The 19,029-nt window shown below is 22.7% G+C and overlaps 8 protein-coding genes and 1 non-coding gene across 9 annotated transcripts; 6 read left to right on the forward strand and 3 right to left on the reverse strand.

Moving 5' to 3' along the window:
• Window positions 1-37: 37 nt before the first annotated feature.
• Window positions 38-820, forward strand: DDB_G0270554 (hypothetical protein; the record flags this gene model as incomplete). Its single annotated transcript, XM_640971.1, has 2 exons — window positions 38-496; window positions 593-820. 2 exons carry the CDS (start codon window positions 38-40, stop codon window positions 818-820), a joined length of 687 nt encoding a protein of 228 aa, XP_646063.1.
• A 377-nt stretch (window positions 821-1,197) lies between these two features.
• DDB_G0269556 (hypothetical protein) lies at window positions 1,198-1,985 on the forward strand (the record flags this gene model as incomplete). Its single annotated transcript, XM_640972.1, has 2 exons — window positions 1,198-1,623; window positions 1,710-1,985. 2 exons carry the CDS (start codon window positions 1,198-1,200, stop codon window positions 1,983-1,985), a joined length of 702 nt encoding a protein of 233 aa, XP_646064.1.
• Window positions 1,986-2,298: 313 nt separating this feature from the next.
• Window positions 2,299-5,207, reverse strand: fcsA (fatty acyl-CoA synthetase; the record flags this gene model as incomplete). The annotated part of the gene is made up of 5 exons (XM_640973.1): window positions 2,299-3,969; window positions 4,446-4,596; window positions 4,714-4,847; window positions 4,980-5,002; window positions 5,183-5,207. 5 exons carry the CDS (start codon window positions 5,205-5,207, stop codon window positions 2,299-2,301), a joined length of 2,004 nt encoding a protein of 667 aa, XP_646065.1.
• Window positions 5,208-6,513: 1,306 nt separating this feature from the next.
• Window positions 6,514-8,168, reverse strand: gnt11 (GlcNAc transferase; the record flags this gene model as incomplete). Its single annotated transcript, XM_640974.1, has 3 exons — window positions 6,514-6,987; window positions 7,068-7,465; window positions 7,538-8,168. 3 exons carry the CDS (start codon window positions 8,166-8,168, stop codon window positions 6,514-6,516), a joined length of 1,503 nt encoding a protein of 500 aa, XP_646066.1.
• Window positions 8,169-8,599: 431 nt separating this feature from the next.
• Window positions 8,600-10,500, reverse strand: DDB_G0269560 (hypothetical protein; the record flags this gene model as incomplete). The annotated part of the gene is made up of 3 exons (XM_640975.1): window positions 8,600-10,150; window positions 10,264-10,430; window positions 10,491-10,500. 3 exons carry the CDS (start codon window positions 10,498-10,500, stop codon window positions 8,600-8,602), a joined length of 1,728 nt encoding a protein of 575 aa, XP_646067.1.
• Window positions 10,501-10,703: 203 nt separating this feature from the next.
• On the forward strand, window positions 10,704-11,321 carry DDB_G0269562 (hypothetical protein; the record flags this gene model as incomplete). The annotated part of the gene is made up of 2 exons (XM_640976.1): window positions 10,704-10,706; window positions 10,932-11,321. The coding sequence occupies 2 exons, from the start codon at window positions 10,704-10,706 to the stop codon at window positions 11,319-11,321; spliced, it is 393 nt and encodes a 130-aa protein (XP_646068.1).
• Window positions 11,322-11,799: 478 nt separating this feature from the next.
• Window positions 11,800-12,804, forward strand: syn1B (t-SNARE family protein; the record flags this gene model as incomplete). Its single annotated transcript, XM_640977.1, has 1 exon — window positions 11,800-12,804. One exon carries the CDS (start codon window positions 11,800-11,802, stop codon window positions 12,802-12,804), a length of 1,005 nt encoding a protein of 334 aa, XP_646069.1.
• Window positions 12,805-13,079: 275 nt separating this feature from the next.
• r35 lies at window positions 13,080-13,138 on the forward strand. The gene has a single exon.
• Window positions 13,139-14,116: 978 nt separating this feature from the next.
• Window positions 14,117-18,612, forward strand: abcG14 (ABC transporter G family protein; the record flags this gene model as incomplete). Its single annotated transcript, XM_640978.1, has 3 exons — window positions 14,117-14,499; window positions 14,583-14,976; window positions 15,070-18,612. The coding sequence occupies 3 exons, from the start codon at window positions 14,117-14,119 to the stop codon at window positions 18,610-18,612; spliced, it is 4,320 nt and encodes a 1,439-aa protein (XP_646070.1).
• Between the last annotated feature and the right edge of the window lie 417 nt (window positions 18,613-19,029).

Consider the following 19,029-nt stretch of genomic DNA (forward strand, 5'->3'; position numbering starts at 1 on the left):
TTTTATTTTTTAATTTCCACATAAAACAACTAAACAAATGGTAATTTCTTCAGATCAAGAACAACTTTTATCTTCAACAGAAGATCAGCTATTACAATACCAACAACAACATCAACAATCACAATTATCAGAACAACCACAACATATAATACCAATTGGACCACCACAAAATGTATTACCGATGGGAAAATATAAAATTCCAGAAACTTTTTCATGTAATATATTTACAGGTTATGAAAACCCAACAACTTGTCCAACTGAAATATCAAACTATTTATCATTTGATGAATATAATTCATTGGTTATTTCATTAAATAATAAAATGGATACCTTCCATAGAAACTATTGGATCTCCTTTATTATTTATATTATTGTTGTTTTATTGTTTTACTGTTCATTTTTTATTATATATTCAGATAAAATATTTTTAATACTTGGTTTATTACTTACTGCTATAATATCAATAGCTTTCTTTTTAAATTATTTACAAAAAAGGGTAAGTTAAGAAATCATTTTTAAAATAATATAAAAATTAAAAAAAAAAAAAAAGTGAGGAAAAATTTATTTATAAATATTCTAAAAATAAAAATAGAATTTTGAAAATATTAAAAAGATTTGTAAAGAATATACTGTTCAATTTTCCAATAGAAATATTAAAGTTGAAACTACTAAAAAACAATTTAAGGTCAGTGTACATATCAATTATCCACAAAATACTTTTGTTTTATCACAACAATATCTCCAACCACAATTTCAACAATTTCAACCAATTTATCGCCAAAACATTTGTCAACCACAACAACAACAGCAACAACAATAAATAAAGTTCCTTTTATTCAAAATTAATAACTTAGTTTCCAAATTTAATACATTGAAAATTTCTGTTTAAAAAAATAAATAAAAAAAACAAGAAAAAAAAAAAATATTTAAGGAAAAAGAAAAAAAAAATAATTGGAATGATCTTTGGAAATTATTTTTTTTTATTTTTTTTTTAATTTTTTTATTTTTTTTTCTTCTTTTTTTAAGCACCAATTTTTGATCAAATTTTTTTTTTGTTTTTTTTTTATTTTAATTTTATTTTTTGTTTTTTTTTTTTCTCAAAAAACCACCAATTTTTTAATTTATTTTTTTTGTTTTTTTTTTTTTTTCACACATTATTTTTTTTTTTTATTATTTCTCTCTCATAAAATAACAATAATGGGAATTTCTTTAGATCAAGAACAACTTTTATCTTCAGCAGAACAACAACAACAACAATCGCAATTATCAGAACAACCACAATATGTAATACCAATTGGACCACAAAATGTATTACCAATGGGAAAATTTAAAATCCCAGAAACTTTTTCATGTAATAGATTTACAGGTTATGAAAAACCAACAACATGTCCAACTGAATTATCAAACTATTTATCATTTGATGATTATAAGTCATTGGTTAATTCATTAAATAATAAAATGGATTCCTTCCATAGACTCTATTGGTGTTCCATTATCGTCTATATGGTTCTTATTTTCTCTTGTTCATTTTCTGGTGTTTTTATAGGTGTGATATTTTTAGTGGTTAGTATAATACTTATTGTTGCCGTCTTTCTTTGCTTTTTATTTTATTTACAAAATAGAGTAAGTTAAGGAATCATATAAAAAATTTAAAAAAAAATAAAAAAGGTGAGAAAGTTTTTTTATTAACATTCTAAAAATAAAAATAGATTTTTGAAAATATTAAAAAGATTTGTAATGAATATAATGTTCAATTTTCCAATAGAAATATAAAATTTGAGGTCGCTAAAAAACAATTTAAGATCAGTGTACATATCAATTATCCACAAAATATTTCCTTTGTTTTACCACAATATCTCCAACCACAATTCCAACCACAATTTCAACCACAATTTCAACCACAATTTCAACCACAATTCCAACCACAATTTCAACAACAACCAATTTACCATCAAAACATTTATCAACCACAACAACAACAATAAATAGCACTTCTTTTTCTACATGACCAATGTCTCTGTTTACCCAAATTTAAATGGAAAATTTGGAAAATTTTTATTAATTTTTTCACCTATTTTGGATGTGAAAAGTCCAAAAAAAAAAAAAAAAAAAAAAAAAAATAAAAATAAAAAATAAATAAAAAGTGTAAAATGAAGTTTAATAAGAATAGATCCTTTTTTTTTTTTTTTTTGTTTTTTTTTTTTTTTATATTATTTTTTTTTTTTGTTTTTTTTTATTTTTTAATTTTTTTTTTTTTTTTTTTTAGATTAATAGAGATTTAAAAAAATACAAGAAGATTTATACGTCTGGATGATCACGTTTGTATTCAGCATAAAGGGTATCAATAATGGTTTGATATCTTTCTTTGAGTTGTGGTCTCTTTGGTTTGAATGATGGAGTTAATAAATTGTTTTCCTCAGTGAATGGTTCATGTTCTACGTAGATATGTTTTAATTTTTCAAAACCATGTAATTTGGCTTCGGCAGCGCAAGCATCGAAACTTGATAAAATTTCTTTGTAGAGTTCTTTTGATTTTGCGAGGGTTGCATGGTTTGAAACATCAAGTTCTGGATATTTGGAAGCGAATAATTTTTGGACAACTTCAAAATCTGGTACGACAACACCAACCAAGAAACTATTTAATGAATCACCATAGACAAATACTTGAGAGGCAAATGGTGAACGAACGAAAACAGATTCCAAATATTCGGCGGCAACGTATTCACCTTGAGATAATTTGAAGATATTTTTCTTACGATCAATGATTGAGAGGGTACCATTTTCATTCCAACGACCAATATCACCAGTATGGAACCAACCATCTTCTTTGAGATCTTCTTTGGTCTTTTCTGGATCCTTAAAGTAACCTTTGAAAACGTTGAAACCACGAATACAAACCTCACCTCTTGGACATGGTTTATCAGTAGAGAAATAGTTCATCTCTGGAACGTCGATTAATTTCATTTCACAGGCACTGAGTGGTGGACCAACATGACCTACATTGTTATCTTCTGGATAGGCAACAGAGGCACCACCTACATTTTCAGAGAGACCATAACCAGAGACGACTGGACAACAGAAACAAGCACGTAAGAATTCGGCTAATTTTGGATCCAATGGAGCGGAACCGGAAAGGATGAATTTAACACGACCACCAAGTCTATCCTTTGTTTTTGAGAAAACCAATTTATCCCAAATTGGAGTGGTTGAACCAAGTCTTAATGCAGATTGTTTAGAGTTGAGACCCCAATTGAAGAGGAATTTCTTTAACCAACTATCATTGTTGACAGTGAACCAAAGTTTGTCGTGAAGACGTTGCCATACTCTTGGGGCACCACATAAAAAGGTTGGACGTAAAACTTGGATATCGTTGAATAACTCTGGAATTAAACCAGAGAAGAAACCAATTTGACCACCAACATAACACATCAATGAAACGACGGCACGTTCAAATGAGTGAGCCAATGGGAGGTATGACATATGAACATCCTCTGGAATTACACCTGCTGGTGAAAAGTTGGCACCTGCAACTTCACTGACCATATTTGTATGAGTTAACATTACACCCTTTGGATTACCAGTTGAACCAGAGGTGTAAAGTAATGTACATAAATCTTCTGGTGATGGGACTTCATGTTGGGCTGGATTTTGTTCACCCAATTTTTCAAAATCTGATAAGAGGTAAAGTTTAACGTTTTCATTATCCTTGAATTTATCTAATGTTGCTTGTGGTAATGGATCATAACTGACAATTGTTTTAATGGTTGTACCTGGCATTGAAAGAATCTTTTCAACATTTTTACCTTCACATAAAAGTACTGAAATCTCTGAATGATTAACAACATATTCAATTGCATTGGCACCTAATGTTGCATATAATGCAACTGGTACAAGTGAATGATTCATTGCTGCCATATCTGATAAAACCCATTCTGGTCTATTAATTGAAAAAATACCAATTCTATCACCCTTTTAATTTTTATTTATCATTTATTATTTATAAATTATTAAAGTAATAAGTTAAATGTTAATAATAAATAAAATTAAAATAAATAAAATTAATTAATTGAAAAAAGATTTAGATATTTATAATTTGATTAAAAAAAAAAAAAAAAAAACACAAAATGGTGTGGGGTTGGTGCACAAAATTTTTTTTTTTTTTTAAAATCAATTAACTTTTTATCAAATTTTAAAAAAAATATCTTGGGGATTTTCATCGTTTCACAAAAAAAAAAAAAAATTTTAAAAAAAAAACCCTTTTTTCCCCGATATTTGATTTAGTTGCGGTTTTTTTTTTTGAGTGATTAACAAAGTGTTTTGAAAAAAAAAAAAAAAAGAGAAAAGTGTTTTGAAAAAAGAAAATAAAAAAAAAAAGAAAAGAAAAAAATAAAAAAAAATAAAAAAATTATTTGTGAAAACCAAATATTAAAATATTTCTTCTTTACCTTATTTAAACCTAATTGAACTAAAGCTGAACCAATGTTATTTGCTCTAATGCATGCTTGTTTATAAGAAATCCATTTGTAATCACCTCTTTTGCCATCTGCTAATAATTCACGAATACCTAAAAAGTTTGAATCTGAATCTTTATTTATTCTTTAAATTTATTTATTATTGAAAAATATTAGAATTTAATAATCATAAAAACTTTATTTTATATTATTATTATTATTATTTATTTATTTTTTTTTTTATTTTTTTAAAAATACATACCTATAAACATCATACAAGGTAAAGGTTTTACCGTCTGGTGAATTTGTTAATTTTGGGAATTTAGTGTTTCTTCTTGGTCTAGTTTCGCCTGGTATAACTTCACTACCGTCTACTTCAACACTTTGAAGACGGATCTAAAAATAAATTCAAACAATTGTGTAATTATAGTAATAAAGTTAGTATAAATAATGTTTTTTTTTTTTTTTTTTTTTTTTTTTTTTTTTAGACTTTTTGACTTTTTATTTATTTTAGTAAAAAATACATACAAAATCTGGGTCACCAAGTAAATCTATATAATTAATTTTATTACAATAAAATTATATATGTATATTATTTAAAGTTTTTATATTTTTTTTTTTTTATTTTTTTTTTTTATTTTTTTATTTTTTTATTTTTTTTTTTTTCATTTATTTTAGTAAAGAAGAATATTAAATATTTAATTAATAATATTTAATTAATAATTAATTACCTGTTTTTGTTGAAAGGCTTGACATTTATAAAATTATATTACAATGAAAAATAAAAATAAAAAAAGAGAATTTGATATTAAAAATAAAATAAAAAAAAAAAAAAAGAAAAAAAAAAAAAAAGATAGTGAAAATTTGAAAAAAAAAAAAAATAAAAAAAAAAAAAATAAAAAAAAATTAAATAAAAAAAAAAAATAAAAAAAAAAAAATTAAAAATAAAATAGATTTTTATTTTTTGTGTAAAAAAATTTTTCAAAATTAATATCAAATTTGAAATTTAAAAAAACAACTGCAATGTGTGGTGTATTTTGGGAGTTGTTTATAGTTATTTATGTATTAAAATTTTATAACAATATTTTGTTTATGACAATATTTTGTTTATATGTTTTATGGTATTTCTTATATTTATATCTTTTAATTTATTTTTCTTATTTTATATCTTTTAATAATATTTGAGTTAATAACTGAAGAAAAAAAAAAATTTTAATTTAATTATATTTTATAATATTTAAAATGTGTTGATAGAATTAATTAAAAAAGGATATTAAAGGGATATAATAATTTTTGGAAATAATTATTTTATAATAATAATTGAATTTGCTATTTTAAGAATATATAATTTATAATAATAAATAGAAAATACTATTTTTAAATTGGTATATGATATATGATATATGATATATCGTCAAGAATAAGAATGGTTTCGTTATAGCAATTCGTAAAAAAAATTTAAATCAATAATTAAATATTATATTATAAAAAATAAATAACATAATAATACTTATATGTACTCACTTTGACCTTAATAATAAAAAAAAAAAATAATGAAAAAAAAAAAAGTTTAAAAATGTGGGAATATTTTTATTTATACTCCCACTTAAATTAATATCTTTTACCTTAAGTGTTTTTACCAAAAATTATATAAAAAAAAAAAAATAAAAAATGCTTTTTACAAAAAAAAATTAATTTTATTTTTAATTTAATATTACTTCATTTATTGTTTTCTATTTTAATTTTAATTTTAATTTTTTTTTTTTTTTTTTTTTTTTTTTTTTTTTTTTTTTTTTTTATCAATATTTTGATAATAAATTAAATTCTTAATAAAATAAAAATAAAACCTTATTTGGTTTTGTTTTTTTTTTGTAATAATCTTTTAAAATAAAAATAAAATAATATTAACAAGGCTCAATTTAATTTTGCCTTCATTTATCGTTTGTGTATTACCGTTTTATTTTCTAATTTTAGTTTTATATTTTTATTTTTCTATTTTCAATTTTAATTATTTTTTTTTTTTTTTTTTTTTTTTTTTTTTTTTTTTTTTTTTTTTTTTTTATCAATATTCTGATAATAAATTAAATTCTTTAATTATTGCATCTCTGATTTCTTTTAAATAAACTTTTCTTACAAAATACAAACCATGTAAATTTGGTATATCTTTTAATTCTACAGCATAACGAGTATTATCTCTTGCTTCTGGATTATTATCGAACATTGTTACTCTTTTTGTGTCAAACTCAAATGAATGACCACCTTTACTATTGAAAAATATTTTTGAAGCTTGAAAGAATGATTCATCAGGAATAAATGAAAATTTAAAACTGATTAATCTTTCCAATGATTTTAAATCACTAATTAGGTATTTTACAAATTCAACATTTAAAAATTTCCATTGAGATCCGTCGCCATAACTTTTATTTCTATCATAATATTTACTCATTCCCAAGCCATCACCACAACCTTGTTCTTTCATATTTTTTGGTAATAATTCAATTAATCCACTTTTATCATTAAGTTGTACCCAATTTCTCTATATTTAAATTTATATTAGTAATTATTTAGTTTTTAGTTTTTTTTTTTTTTTTTTTTTAAAATTAATATAATATTTACATCAAATCTAAAATAATCTTTAATACAACAATGATCTAAATAACTTTTTCTTTTATTATTACATAGAATTTTTGAAAAATTTGATAATGGAATTGTTGGCATATCATTACCACTTAAATTAATAATATGTGACCATTGACTATCTTCAAATGACAGACCAGTTTTATTAATTCTTTCTTCAACCATATCAAATAATACCGTATATGAAGCAATCTCTAAGTAAACTAATGAAATTGATCCCCATTCACCTTCAAATCTATTTTTCATAATTTTGATATTACTTGGATAATCATTCCATTTCTTTTTTGAATAATTACTTAAATTCTCTTTTTTTGTTTCAATAATTTTTTTAAAAAATATTTCCAATTCTTCATCATCTATTTTTGTATTTCCATCAACTTTGATTTTTTTTAATAATATTTATTAGTTTTTAAATTTTTTTTTTTTTTTTTTTTTAATAATTTACTTACTATGAATAAGATAATAGTTATTTGGTGAATATAAAAATTGAAATAATGTATTGATAGCATCATAATCAATATCTTTTATAATTAATAAAAAAGCCAATGGATTTGGGTTATCTAAATCATTACAATTATCATTATTTAAAAAATTTTCAAGTTGTTGTTCTCTTTTTTTAAAATAATTTGAATATTTTAAATTAATTTCACCTTTTTCCAAATTACTAATTAATAAAAAATCTAATAATTTAACATCTTTTTTATCCCATGGTCCATATGTTTTTAATAATTCATTAATTATTTTATTTTCATATGATTTATTTAAATTTATACTATTGTTATTATTATTTTTATTATTATTAATTGTTAATTTTAATTCTGATAAATTGATTTCATCTCTATATTTTGAAAAACAACATATTGGTCCAATTGAATTTGAAAAGTAAGTTGCATTTGTACATTTTTCATTTTTATCTATTTTTTCACATTTATCACCTGAATATGATGGTGGACAAATACATTTGTCACTTAAAACCGAAATACCACCATTTTCACATAATTTAAAATTATTTTCTTGAAAACTAAATTCTACAAAAAAAATTATAAATAAAATTAAAATTAATAGTTTCTTCATTTTCATTTTATTATTCTGTTTTCTAAATAATAATAATAAAAAAAAAAAATAAAAAAAAAAATAAAATGTATAAATGATTTTTTTTTTTTTTTTTTTATAAAATAAAATTAATTAAATAAATAAATAATAAAAAAAAAAGTTAGAATATTGGTGTGGATATCTAATATAGTATACTTAAATCTAACTGTGGAAAAATTTCAAAAATAACCCATTTCATTAATTAATTAATTGAACCACTACAAAAATTCCTTAAAAAGTTTGTTGTTTTTTGAAAAATTCTTTAAAAAATGTGGTGGTGCCAATGAAAAAAATTATTTTAAAATAAAATAAAAAAACAAAATAAAATAAAATAATTTTTTAATTATAATTAAAAAAATTTAATTATTTCTATTTTTTTTTTTTTTTTTTAATTTTACAAAAGTTTATTTATATAACTATTAGTTGATTTTAAAAGTTGCAGATATTGAAGTATGGTCAGAAGCATAAAATGGAGAATTAAAAGGTGATAATTTTGAGCATCTACCACCAATTTTAAAATCTATTAAAGATAGAATTTGATCATTTGAACGTAATAAGAAATCTATTCTTTTTGAAGGTTTTGAATAAAGTGTTGGAAAAGTGAAACCATTTACTAAATCAGTTTCTTTACATCTATCAGTATCTTCAATACCAACAATACTAACAACACCTTCATTATCTTTTAAAAATTGTAATTGTCTATTCTTTTCATTCTTTTGATTTGGATGATTTGAAAATTCAACCCAAGTATCAATTAAATTATTATTATTATTATTATTATCTTTATAATAATTATTAATATCATAATTTCCTAATAAAAATTGAATTGCATTTTCATTTGGTTCTAAATTAAAATCACCCATAAATAAATGTGGTTTTTTAAATGAATTTATCCAATTTAAAGATTCATATGCATTTCTTTTTGAACCATCAGTTTCTAATGAAAAATGTGATGTAAATATATTAATTTTTTTTGAAATTTCAAATTGTTGTTGTTGTTTTTTTTTAAAATTAATTTCAACTCTTAAACAAGATCTTTGATGAGCATCATCAGGTTTTTTAATATCTCTTGATAATTTAATTGAATCAATATTTGAAATTTCATGTTTTGAAAATATAGATAAACCTTCAAATTGTAAACCAGTACTTGTTGGATATACCATTGATGGTAAATAAACGAAATTATATTTTAAATTTCTTTCACCAAGTAATTTAAATAAATGTTGAACTTGATTACGTTCTTCACCCATTTTAATTGGATTACTTGATTTCACTTCACTATCCCATGCTGAAAATCTTAATTCTTGAAATGAAATTACATCTGGTAATTCTTTCTCTATTAAATCCGCCATTAATATTCTTCTATCTTTCCATGGTTCATTAAAATTCCATGTATTATATGACATAATTTTAATTGTTTCATTAAAATTATTATTATTATCTTTATTTATATTATTAGTTGATGAAATTGTTGATAAAATATCTTTTTGTTGTTCATCATTATTATTATTATTATTTTTATTATTATTATCATTATCATTACATATAAATTGTTGAATTGTAATTAATTTTAAATAATCTTTAAATAATTTAATTGAAAGGTATCTACAGTTTGATTCTAAAATTCTTTTTGATTTATAATCTTCAATAATTGTTGTTGTAGATTGATTTCTAATGAATGTTTCATATTGTTTTGATTGTTGAATGGTTGTATCAACGAAAAGTGTTAACTCATAGAGTGTACCAATTTGAAAATCTTGATATTCAAGTTGGCCATAACTATTATAGGCTGGTTGTTTCAAATTATCACCATTTCCATTTGTACTTAAAAATTGTTTTTGTAATTTACCTTCAACTACTTGAAGTTGAAATATTGGATAATTATATTTAATTCGATTCTTTAAATTATCAACTTTTTGAAATTTATTTAAATAAAAATATCTATGTAAATTAATTGTTGGTTCAATTTGCTTGAGAAAAAAAAAAAAAAAAAGAAAAAAAAAAAAAAAAAAAAAAAAAAAAAAAAAAAAAAAGTTAATATATTATTATAATAAATAAATAAATAAATAAATAAATTACATACATCTAATAATTTATTTAATTCTTTTGAATCTAAAGATAAACTTTCGAATTCACCAACTATACCAGCATTTGAAGTTGGTTCTGAAAAAGTATTATTAATAAATAGTAATACTAAAGTAAATAATATTATTGAAAAATGATACATTTCCATTGAATGGATTTGAAGTACTATTATATAAATAAAGATTAAAATAACCAATCTTTATATTTGTTTTTTTTTTTTCAAACTGTGTTTCATTTTTTTTTTTGTTTGTGTTTTCACAAAAAAAAAAAAAAAAATTAAAAAAAAAATTAAAAAAAAAATAAAAATATTATTTTTTATTTTTTATTTTTTTTTATTTATTTTTATTTTTTTGTTTTATTTCAACTGCTTTTCAGGGTTAAATGAATTGATTCAATGAAAATATATAAATAGTTTTTATTAGTGTGGGAATAATCTATATGGTAAGAATTTTATTTTATTTTAATTTTTTAATTTTTTTATTTTTTATTTTTTAATTTTCACATTTAAAAATATCTTTCGTGGATATTTTTATTAAAAAAAAATTAATTTTGGTGTTTTTTTTTTTTTTTTTTTTTTTTTTTTGTGAATAGAATAATTTTTAATTTTTTAGATTACTTTTAATTCCTCATCAAAACAAAATAATAAATAAAAAAAAAAAAAATGAGAGATTTATTAAAATTCAAGTAGGTGAATTTGGAAATCAGTTAGAACAATCAACTAATATTAAATCAAATTTAGAATCAATTATTAAAGGTATTCAAGATAATAAGATATTAAAAGTATTCGATAAATTCTACCATCAAGATGTTATAATGTATGAAAAAGGTGATTCAACTAATCGTGTTGGTAAAGTTGCTAATCGTAAAGCTGAAGAATCCTTTGTTAATAATGCAACAATCCATGAAGCAAAATTATTAAAAACAATCATTGATGGTAATAATACAGCATATGAGATGTATATGGATTTCACATATGGCGAACATCGTATCAAAAAGAATCAATGGGCCATTCAACAATGGTCAAATGGTTTAATCATCAAAGAAGAATTTTATTAAATAAACTAAAGTAATTGTAAATTTTATTTATTTATTTATTTATTTATTTATTTAGTTATTTAATTAATTATTTATTTATTATTTTTGTTTATTTTTTTTTAAACAATAAAGTAAAAGATAATAGGTTTTTAATTTTTTTTTTAATTCTCCCAACCACAAAATTTTTTTTTTTTTTTTTTTTTTTTTTTTTTGGCGACATGGCACTGATTTTCAAATAAAAATTTTACAATTAATTCCCAAACACCAAGGAATCCAATTTTAAAAAAAAAAATCCATAATCTCTTTTTGCCAAATTTTTTTTTTTTTTTTTTTTATCTCTGATTAAAATAAAGAATTAATTTTAATGTTTTTTTTTTTTTTTTTTTTTTTTTATATTTAAAATAATTGTAGGAAAAAAAAAAAAAAAAAACAAAATTAAAATAATAATAAAAATAATATAAAAATACAATAAAATAATATTTTAATAAAATAAAAAAAAATGGAAGATCGTTTACAAGAATTAAGAATAGCTGGTGGTCTTAAACCTCTAGTTGATAAAAAGAATGGTAAAAAAGGTTCAATGGTTGAAATATCTTTAGAAACACCATCAAGTTCAAAAATATATGATTATAATGAAAATAAAAATGGTGATATTGAATTAGAAATAAATGATCATCCAGATCCGGTTGAAGAATTTATGCCAGAATTTTATCAAGAAGTTGGTTTAATAAAATCATTAATGACATCAGTTAAAAAGAATATAAGAGCAATCGAAGATAAATATATATTATCATTAAATTCAATTAGTATTGAATCACAAAATCAAAAATATGAGGATGATATACAATTAATACTAGAAGTTACAAATAGTTCATTATCTGAATTAAAGAATAAATTGGATACAATGAAAATAAGTAATGAAAAATATTCATATTCAAAATCATCAACACCCACAGAAGTTCGTATTAGAAATAGTATGTTAAATACACTAACTCAAAAATTCATTGAAATGATGAGAGAGTATCAAGAGATTCAAAACAACTATAAAAATAAATATAAAGAAAAAATCGAAAGACAATATAAAATCGTTAAACCAGAAGCAACCTCTCAAGAAATTAACGATGCAATTCAATCAGGTGACTCTAAAAAGATTTTCGAAGAGACTATTCTCCATACACATTTACATACTCATGCTTTGAATGCTTTAGATTATATTCAAGAAAGACATAACGATATTATTAAATTGGAACAAAGTATTAAAGAATTACATCAATTATTTTTAGATATGGCTGTTTTGGTTCATAATCAAGGTGAGTTGTTAAATGTTATTGAAGATAATATTAATTCTGCTGTATCCGATACAAGAGAGGGTACACAAAATTTACAAGAAGCTAATAAGCTTCATAAAAAATCAAGAAAGAAAATGTATATTCTTTTAATTATAGTTTCAATTGTTTTGGTAATAATTTTAGTTCCAATTTTAAGTACTCAAATTAATAAATAATTAAATATATATATATATTTAATTAAATAGTGTTTAAAATTATCTATATCTAATTTAACATTCAAAATATTTTATTGTTTATTTAATTTTTATTTAATGTTTATTATTTAAACCGATTGTTGAATTGCTTTTTTTTAGTTCAACTATTTTTTTTTTTTTTGAGAAATAATTTTTTGAAAAAAAAAAAAATAACTGAAATTAAAAAAAAAATCCCATAAAAAATTTATTATTAAAAATTGTTTTACTAATTAATAGATTTTTTACAATTATTAAACAAGCTCGCCTTACAGCAATTACTCTGATTTTTCTCCAAAAAAAAAACCTTCGCGAGTTGTCCTTTTATTTTTTTTTTTTTTTTTTTTTTTTTTTTTTTAAATTATTGCCAATATTGGTAATTATATATAAAGGAACACACAATTAATATTATATGAATGCTGTAAAGCGAGAATCAAAACTAACTTTATTTTTTTTTTTTTTTTTATAACCCAAAAAGAAAAAATTTACATTTTTTTTTTTTTATGACCCAACTAACCGTTAAAAAAAAAAAAAAAAAAATAATTAAAAAAAGAAAAAATAAAAATAAAAAAATAAATAAATAATTAAATAAAAAAAAAAAAAAAAAAAAATAAAATTCAGGAAAAAAAATTTCATTTCTGGTACTCATATTACAACAACAAGGAACAACAATTTTTTTAAAAAGCAATTGAAAAAAAAAAAAAAACAAAAAAAAAAAAGAAAATATTATCGAAATGATCGCGAAAAATGACAATTAATTTTTTTTTTTTTAATTGAATTCATTTTGTGAATATATGGATATAAAAATAACCTGATGCCAACACATCGCCTTCACCAAACATTTTTCTTTTGGATGGCCACTTTATTCGAAATATGACTTTTATCTTTAGACATATTATTATTATTTTTATTTTCTTTTTAACTAAAAAAAAAAAAAAAAAAAACTATAAATTTAAAAAAAAAACAAACTATTTTTTTTAATTTATAAAGGGTTAATAATAATAAAATAATAATTTATATAACTCCATAATTAAATATTCATTATATTATTATTTTTTTTTTTTATATAAAAAAAAAAAAAACAAAAAAAAAAAAAAAAATATTTTACCTTACTTAATAATAAATTATTCAATTTATTATTTTCATTCATATAACTTATTTATAGTTCAAATTATATTAAAAAAAAAAAAAAAATTTTATAAAAAATTTTTTTAACTAAATATTATTTTTTTTTAAAACAAATAATTTATTTTCAAATTATTAAAAAAAAAAAAAATTAATATATAATTTTTCCAAAATGGAAGAAAATAGTAATAAATTTGAACAAGAATTAAAAGAAATTGGCCAAGATAGAAATCAATTTCCGCATATAAGTGTTGAAGAATCTCTTCAAGAATTTGATTCATTCTCAAATAAAATCGAAAATGAATCAAAACAATTTGGAGCTCAAAAAGATCCAGAATCTTATATGGCAGGTGGTGAAACTGAAGAAGATTTCAAATTAAGAAAATATTTTGAAAACTCTGAAAGAATGCATCTTGAAAATGGTGGTAATGAAAAAAAAATGGGTGTTTCCATTAGAAATTTAACTGTTGTTGGTCTTGGTGCCGATGCATCTGTAATTGCTGATATGTCAACTCCATTTTTTAGTATTTTAAATTTTTTTAAACCATCATTTTGGTAAGTAAAAAAATGGTATTATTATTATTATTTTAATTTTAAAGTTTACTAATTATTATTATTTTTTTTTTTATTATTTATAGGACTAAAAAAACATCAACATTTGATATTTTACATGATGTTACAACATTTTGTAAAGATGGTGAAATGGTTTTAGTTTTAGGTAGACCAGGTGCTGGTTGTTCAACTTTATTACGTGTTATTGCAAATCAAACTGCATCATATGTTTCAGTTAAAGGTGATGTTAGATATGGCGGTATTCCATCAAAAGAGTTTGAAAGATATAGAGCTGAATCTATTTATACACCAGAAGAAGATTCACATCATCCAACTTTAACAGTTCGTGAAACTTTAGATTTTGCATTAAAATGTAAAACTCCAGGTAATCGTTTACCAGATGAAACTAAAAGATCTTTCCGTGAAAAAGTTTTTAATTTATTATTATCAATGTTTGGTATTGTTCATCAAGCTGATACTGTAAGTTTTCTTTTTTTTTATTTATTTATAAAATAATTTTTTTTTTTTTTATCTTTTGCTAATTACTTTTTTTTTTTTTCCTAAATAAAATAGATTGTCGGTAATGAATATGTTAGAGGTTTATCAGGTGGTGAAAGAAAACGTTTAACAATTACAGAAGCAATGGTATCATCAGCATCAATTACATGTTGGGATTGTTCAACTCGTGGTCTTGATGCAGCATCAGCATTTGATTATGCAAAATCAATTCGTATTATGTCTGATACATTACACAAAACAACAATTGCATCATTTTATCAAGCATCCGATTCAATTTATAATGTATTTGATAAAGTTTGTGTTTTAGAAAAAGGTCGTTGTATTTATTTTGGTCCAGTTGGTATGGCAAAACAATATTTTATGAGCTTGGGTTTCGATTGTGAACCAAGAAAATCAACACCAGATTTTTTAACTGGTGTAACAAATCCACAAGAACGTATTATTAAAAAAGGTTTTGAAGGTCGTACTCCAGAAACTTCAGCCGATTTTGAAGCAGCATGGAAAAACTCTGATATATATAGAGATCAACTTCAAGAACAAAAAGAATATGAAGAATTAATTGAAAGAACTCAACCAAAAGTTGCATTTGTTCAAGAGGTAAAAGATGAAAATAGTAAAACCAATTTCAAAAAATCACAATATACTACAAGTTTTATTACGCAAGTTGTTGCATTAACTAAAAGAAATTTTCAATTGATTTTAAATGATAAATTTGGTCTTTTCACAAAATATCTTTCAGTATTAATTCAAGCATTTGTATATTCATCTGTTTTCTATAATATGGCAAGTGATATTAATGGTTTATTTACTAGAGGTGGTGCAATTCTTTCAGCTGTAATTTTCAATGCTTTTCTCTCTGTTGGTGAAATGTCAATGACTTTCATTGGTCGCCGTGTCTTACAAAAACATAAGAGTTATGCTTTATATCGTCCATCTGCTTTACATATTGCACAAGTTGTTAACGATATTCCGTTTACATTACTTCAAGTATTCTTATTTTCAATTATTGCATACTTTATGTTTGGTTTGGAATATGATGGTGGTAAATTCTTTATTTTCAGTTTTACATTGGTTGGTGCAAGCTTAGCATGTACAGCACTTTTCAGATGTTTTGGTTACCTTTGTCCATCGATGTATATCGCTCAAAATATTTCAAATGTTTTCATCATTTTCATGCTTACCTATTCTGGTTATACAGTACCAATTCCAAAAATGCATCCATGGTTCAGTTGGTTTAGACATATCAATATCTTTACCTATGCATTTAAAGCAATTATGGCAAATGAATTTGAAGGTAAAGAATTTAATTGTTTAGAATCTGCAATTCCATATGGTCCAGCATATCAAGGTTCAGAGTTTGATGCATATAGAATTTGTCCATTAGGTGGTATTGAACAAGGTAGTCTCTACTTTAAAGGTGAGTTTTATATGGATAAAACTTTAAGATTCAAAGAAGGTGAAATGTCACAAAATGTCATCATTGTTTATTGTTGGTGGATTTTCTTTGTAATTTGTAATATGCTTGCAATGGAATATATTGATCATACAAGTGGCGGTTATACTCATAAAGTTTACAAAAAAGGTAAAGCTCCAAAAATGAATGATGTTGAAGAAGAAAAACAACAAAATGCCATTGTAGCAAATGCAACAAACAACATGAAAGATACTCTTCATATGGATGGTGGTATTTTCACATGGCAAAACATTAGATACACTGTCAAAGTTCCAGGTGGTGAAAGATTATTATTAAACAATATTGAAGGTTGGATTAAACCAGGTCAAATGACAGCTTTAATGGGTTCATCGGGTGCTGGTAAAACAACTTTACTCGATGTTTTAGCAAAGAGAAAAACTTTGGGTGTTGTTGAAGGTGATTCACATTTAAATGGTAGAGAATTAGAAATTGATTTTGAACGTATTACTGGTTATGTAGAACAAATGGATGTCCACAATCCAGGTTTAACAGTTAGAGAAGCATTACGTTTCTCTGCAAAATTACGTCAAGAACCAGAGGTATCATTAGAAGAGAAATTTAAATATGTTGAACATGTTTTAGAAATGATGGAAATGAAACATTTAGGTGATGCATTAATTGGTACATTAGAAACTGGTGTTGGTATTTCAGTTGAAGAAAGAAAAAGATTAACAATTGGTGTTGAATTGGTTGCAAAACCACAAATTCTTTTCCTTGATGAACCAACATCTGGTTTAGATGCTCAATCATCATATAATATCATTAAATTTATTCGTAAATTAGCAGATGCAGGTATGCCATTAGTTTGTACAATTCATCAACCATCATCAGTATTATTTGAACATTTTGATCGTATTCTTTTATTAGCTAAAGGTGGTAAAACAGTATATTTCGGTGATATTGGTGAAAAATCAAAAACTTTAACATCATACTTTGAACGTCATGGTGTTCGTCCATGTACTGAGAGTGAAAATCCAGCAGAATATATTTTAGAAGCAACTGGTGCAGGTGTTCATGGTAAGTCTGATGTTAATTGGCCAGAAACTTGGAAACAATCACCAGAATTAGCAGATATTTCAAGGGAATTAGCAGCATTAAAAGAACAAGGTGCACAACAATATAAAATAAGAAGTGATGGACCAGCAAGAGAATTCTCACAATCAACATGGTATCAAACTAAAGAAGTTTATAAACGTTTAAATTTAATTTGGTGGAGAGATCCATACTATACATATGGTTCATTCGTTCAATCAGCACTTTGTGGTTTAATTATTGGTTTTACATTTTGGAATCTTCAAGGTTCAAGTAGTGATATGAATCAAAGAATTTTCTTTATTTTCGAAGCACTCATGTTAGGTATCTTATTGATTTTCGTTGTAATGCCACAATTAATTAGTCAGCGTGAATACTTTAAGAGAGATTTTGCCAGTAAATTCTATTCATGGTTCCCATTTGCAATTTCAATTGTTGTTGTAGAATTACCATTCATCGTTATTTCAGGTACAATTTTCTTCTTTTGTTCATTCTGGACCGCAGGATTGGATAAAACTAGTGATAGTGAACAAACCTTTTACTTCTGGTTCATTTTCGTTATCTTTTTGTTTTTCTGTGTTTCTTTCGGTCAAGCAGTAGCAGCAGTTTGTATCAATATGTTCTTTGCAATGACATTGATTCCATTGTTAATTGTTTTCCTATTTCTTTTCTCAGGAGTTATGACCCCCCCATCATCAATTCCAACCTTTTGGAGAGGATGGGTGTATCATTTAAACCCATGTCGTTACTTTATGGAAGGTATTGTTACAAATATTTTAAAAACTGTCGATGTTAAATGTTCATATGAAGATATGATCACTTTTACATTCCCAAAGAGTTATAATACTTGTCAAAACTACACTAGTGCTTTTCAATCATATGGACCATCCGGTTATGTTGAGAGTTCCATATTAAATGGTGAACCAGCCTGTAGTTATTGTATCTATAAAAATGGTGAACAATATTACAAAACACTTGGTTGGTCAGATGATAATCGTTGGAGAAATGTTGGTATTATCATTTGTTTCTTTGTTTTCAATATTTTAATGGTTATCTTATTTGTTTATTTAACTAGAAAAGGAAGTAGATAAATAATTTAATAAATAAAAAAAAAAAATAATAAAAAAAAAAAAAATATATATATATTTAATAAAAAAAAAAGTAAATTGAAATAAAACTAAAAAGTTTTAATTTATTAATTATAATAAAAAGCTTTTTCAATTATAAATAAAAATAAATTAAAAATTGTTTTGAAAAAGTTTAAATATTCATAAATCAAAGATAAAAAAAGGATTTTTTTTTTTTATTTTTAGTAGGTATTGTCAACAAAAATTAATCTCATTAATTTTATTATTATTAATTATCTTTATTGATTTTATTTTTTTTGGGATGGTTATTAAGGACTTTGATTTTTTTTTTTTTTTACAATTTTTTGATATTAATTTCAGCCTAAAAAGAGGTGATTTGTATAGTCTTAAATCAATATTGTTGATAAAATTAAAAAGATA

Source organism: Dictyostelium discoideum (assembly GCF_000004695.1).
Source record: "Dictyostelium discoideum AX4 chromosome 1 chromosome, whole genome shotgun sequence".
Lineage (NCBI taxonomy): Eukaryota > Evosea > Eumycetozoa > Dictyosteliales > Dictyosteliaceae > Dictyostelium > Dictyostelium discoideum.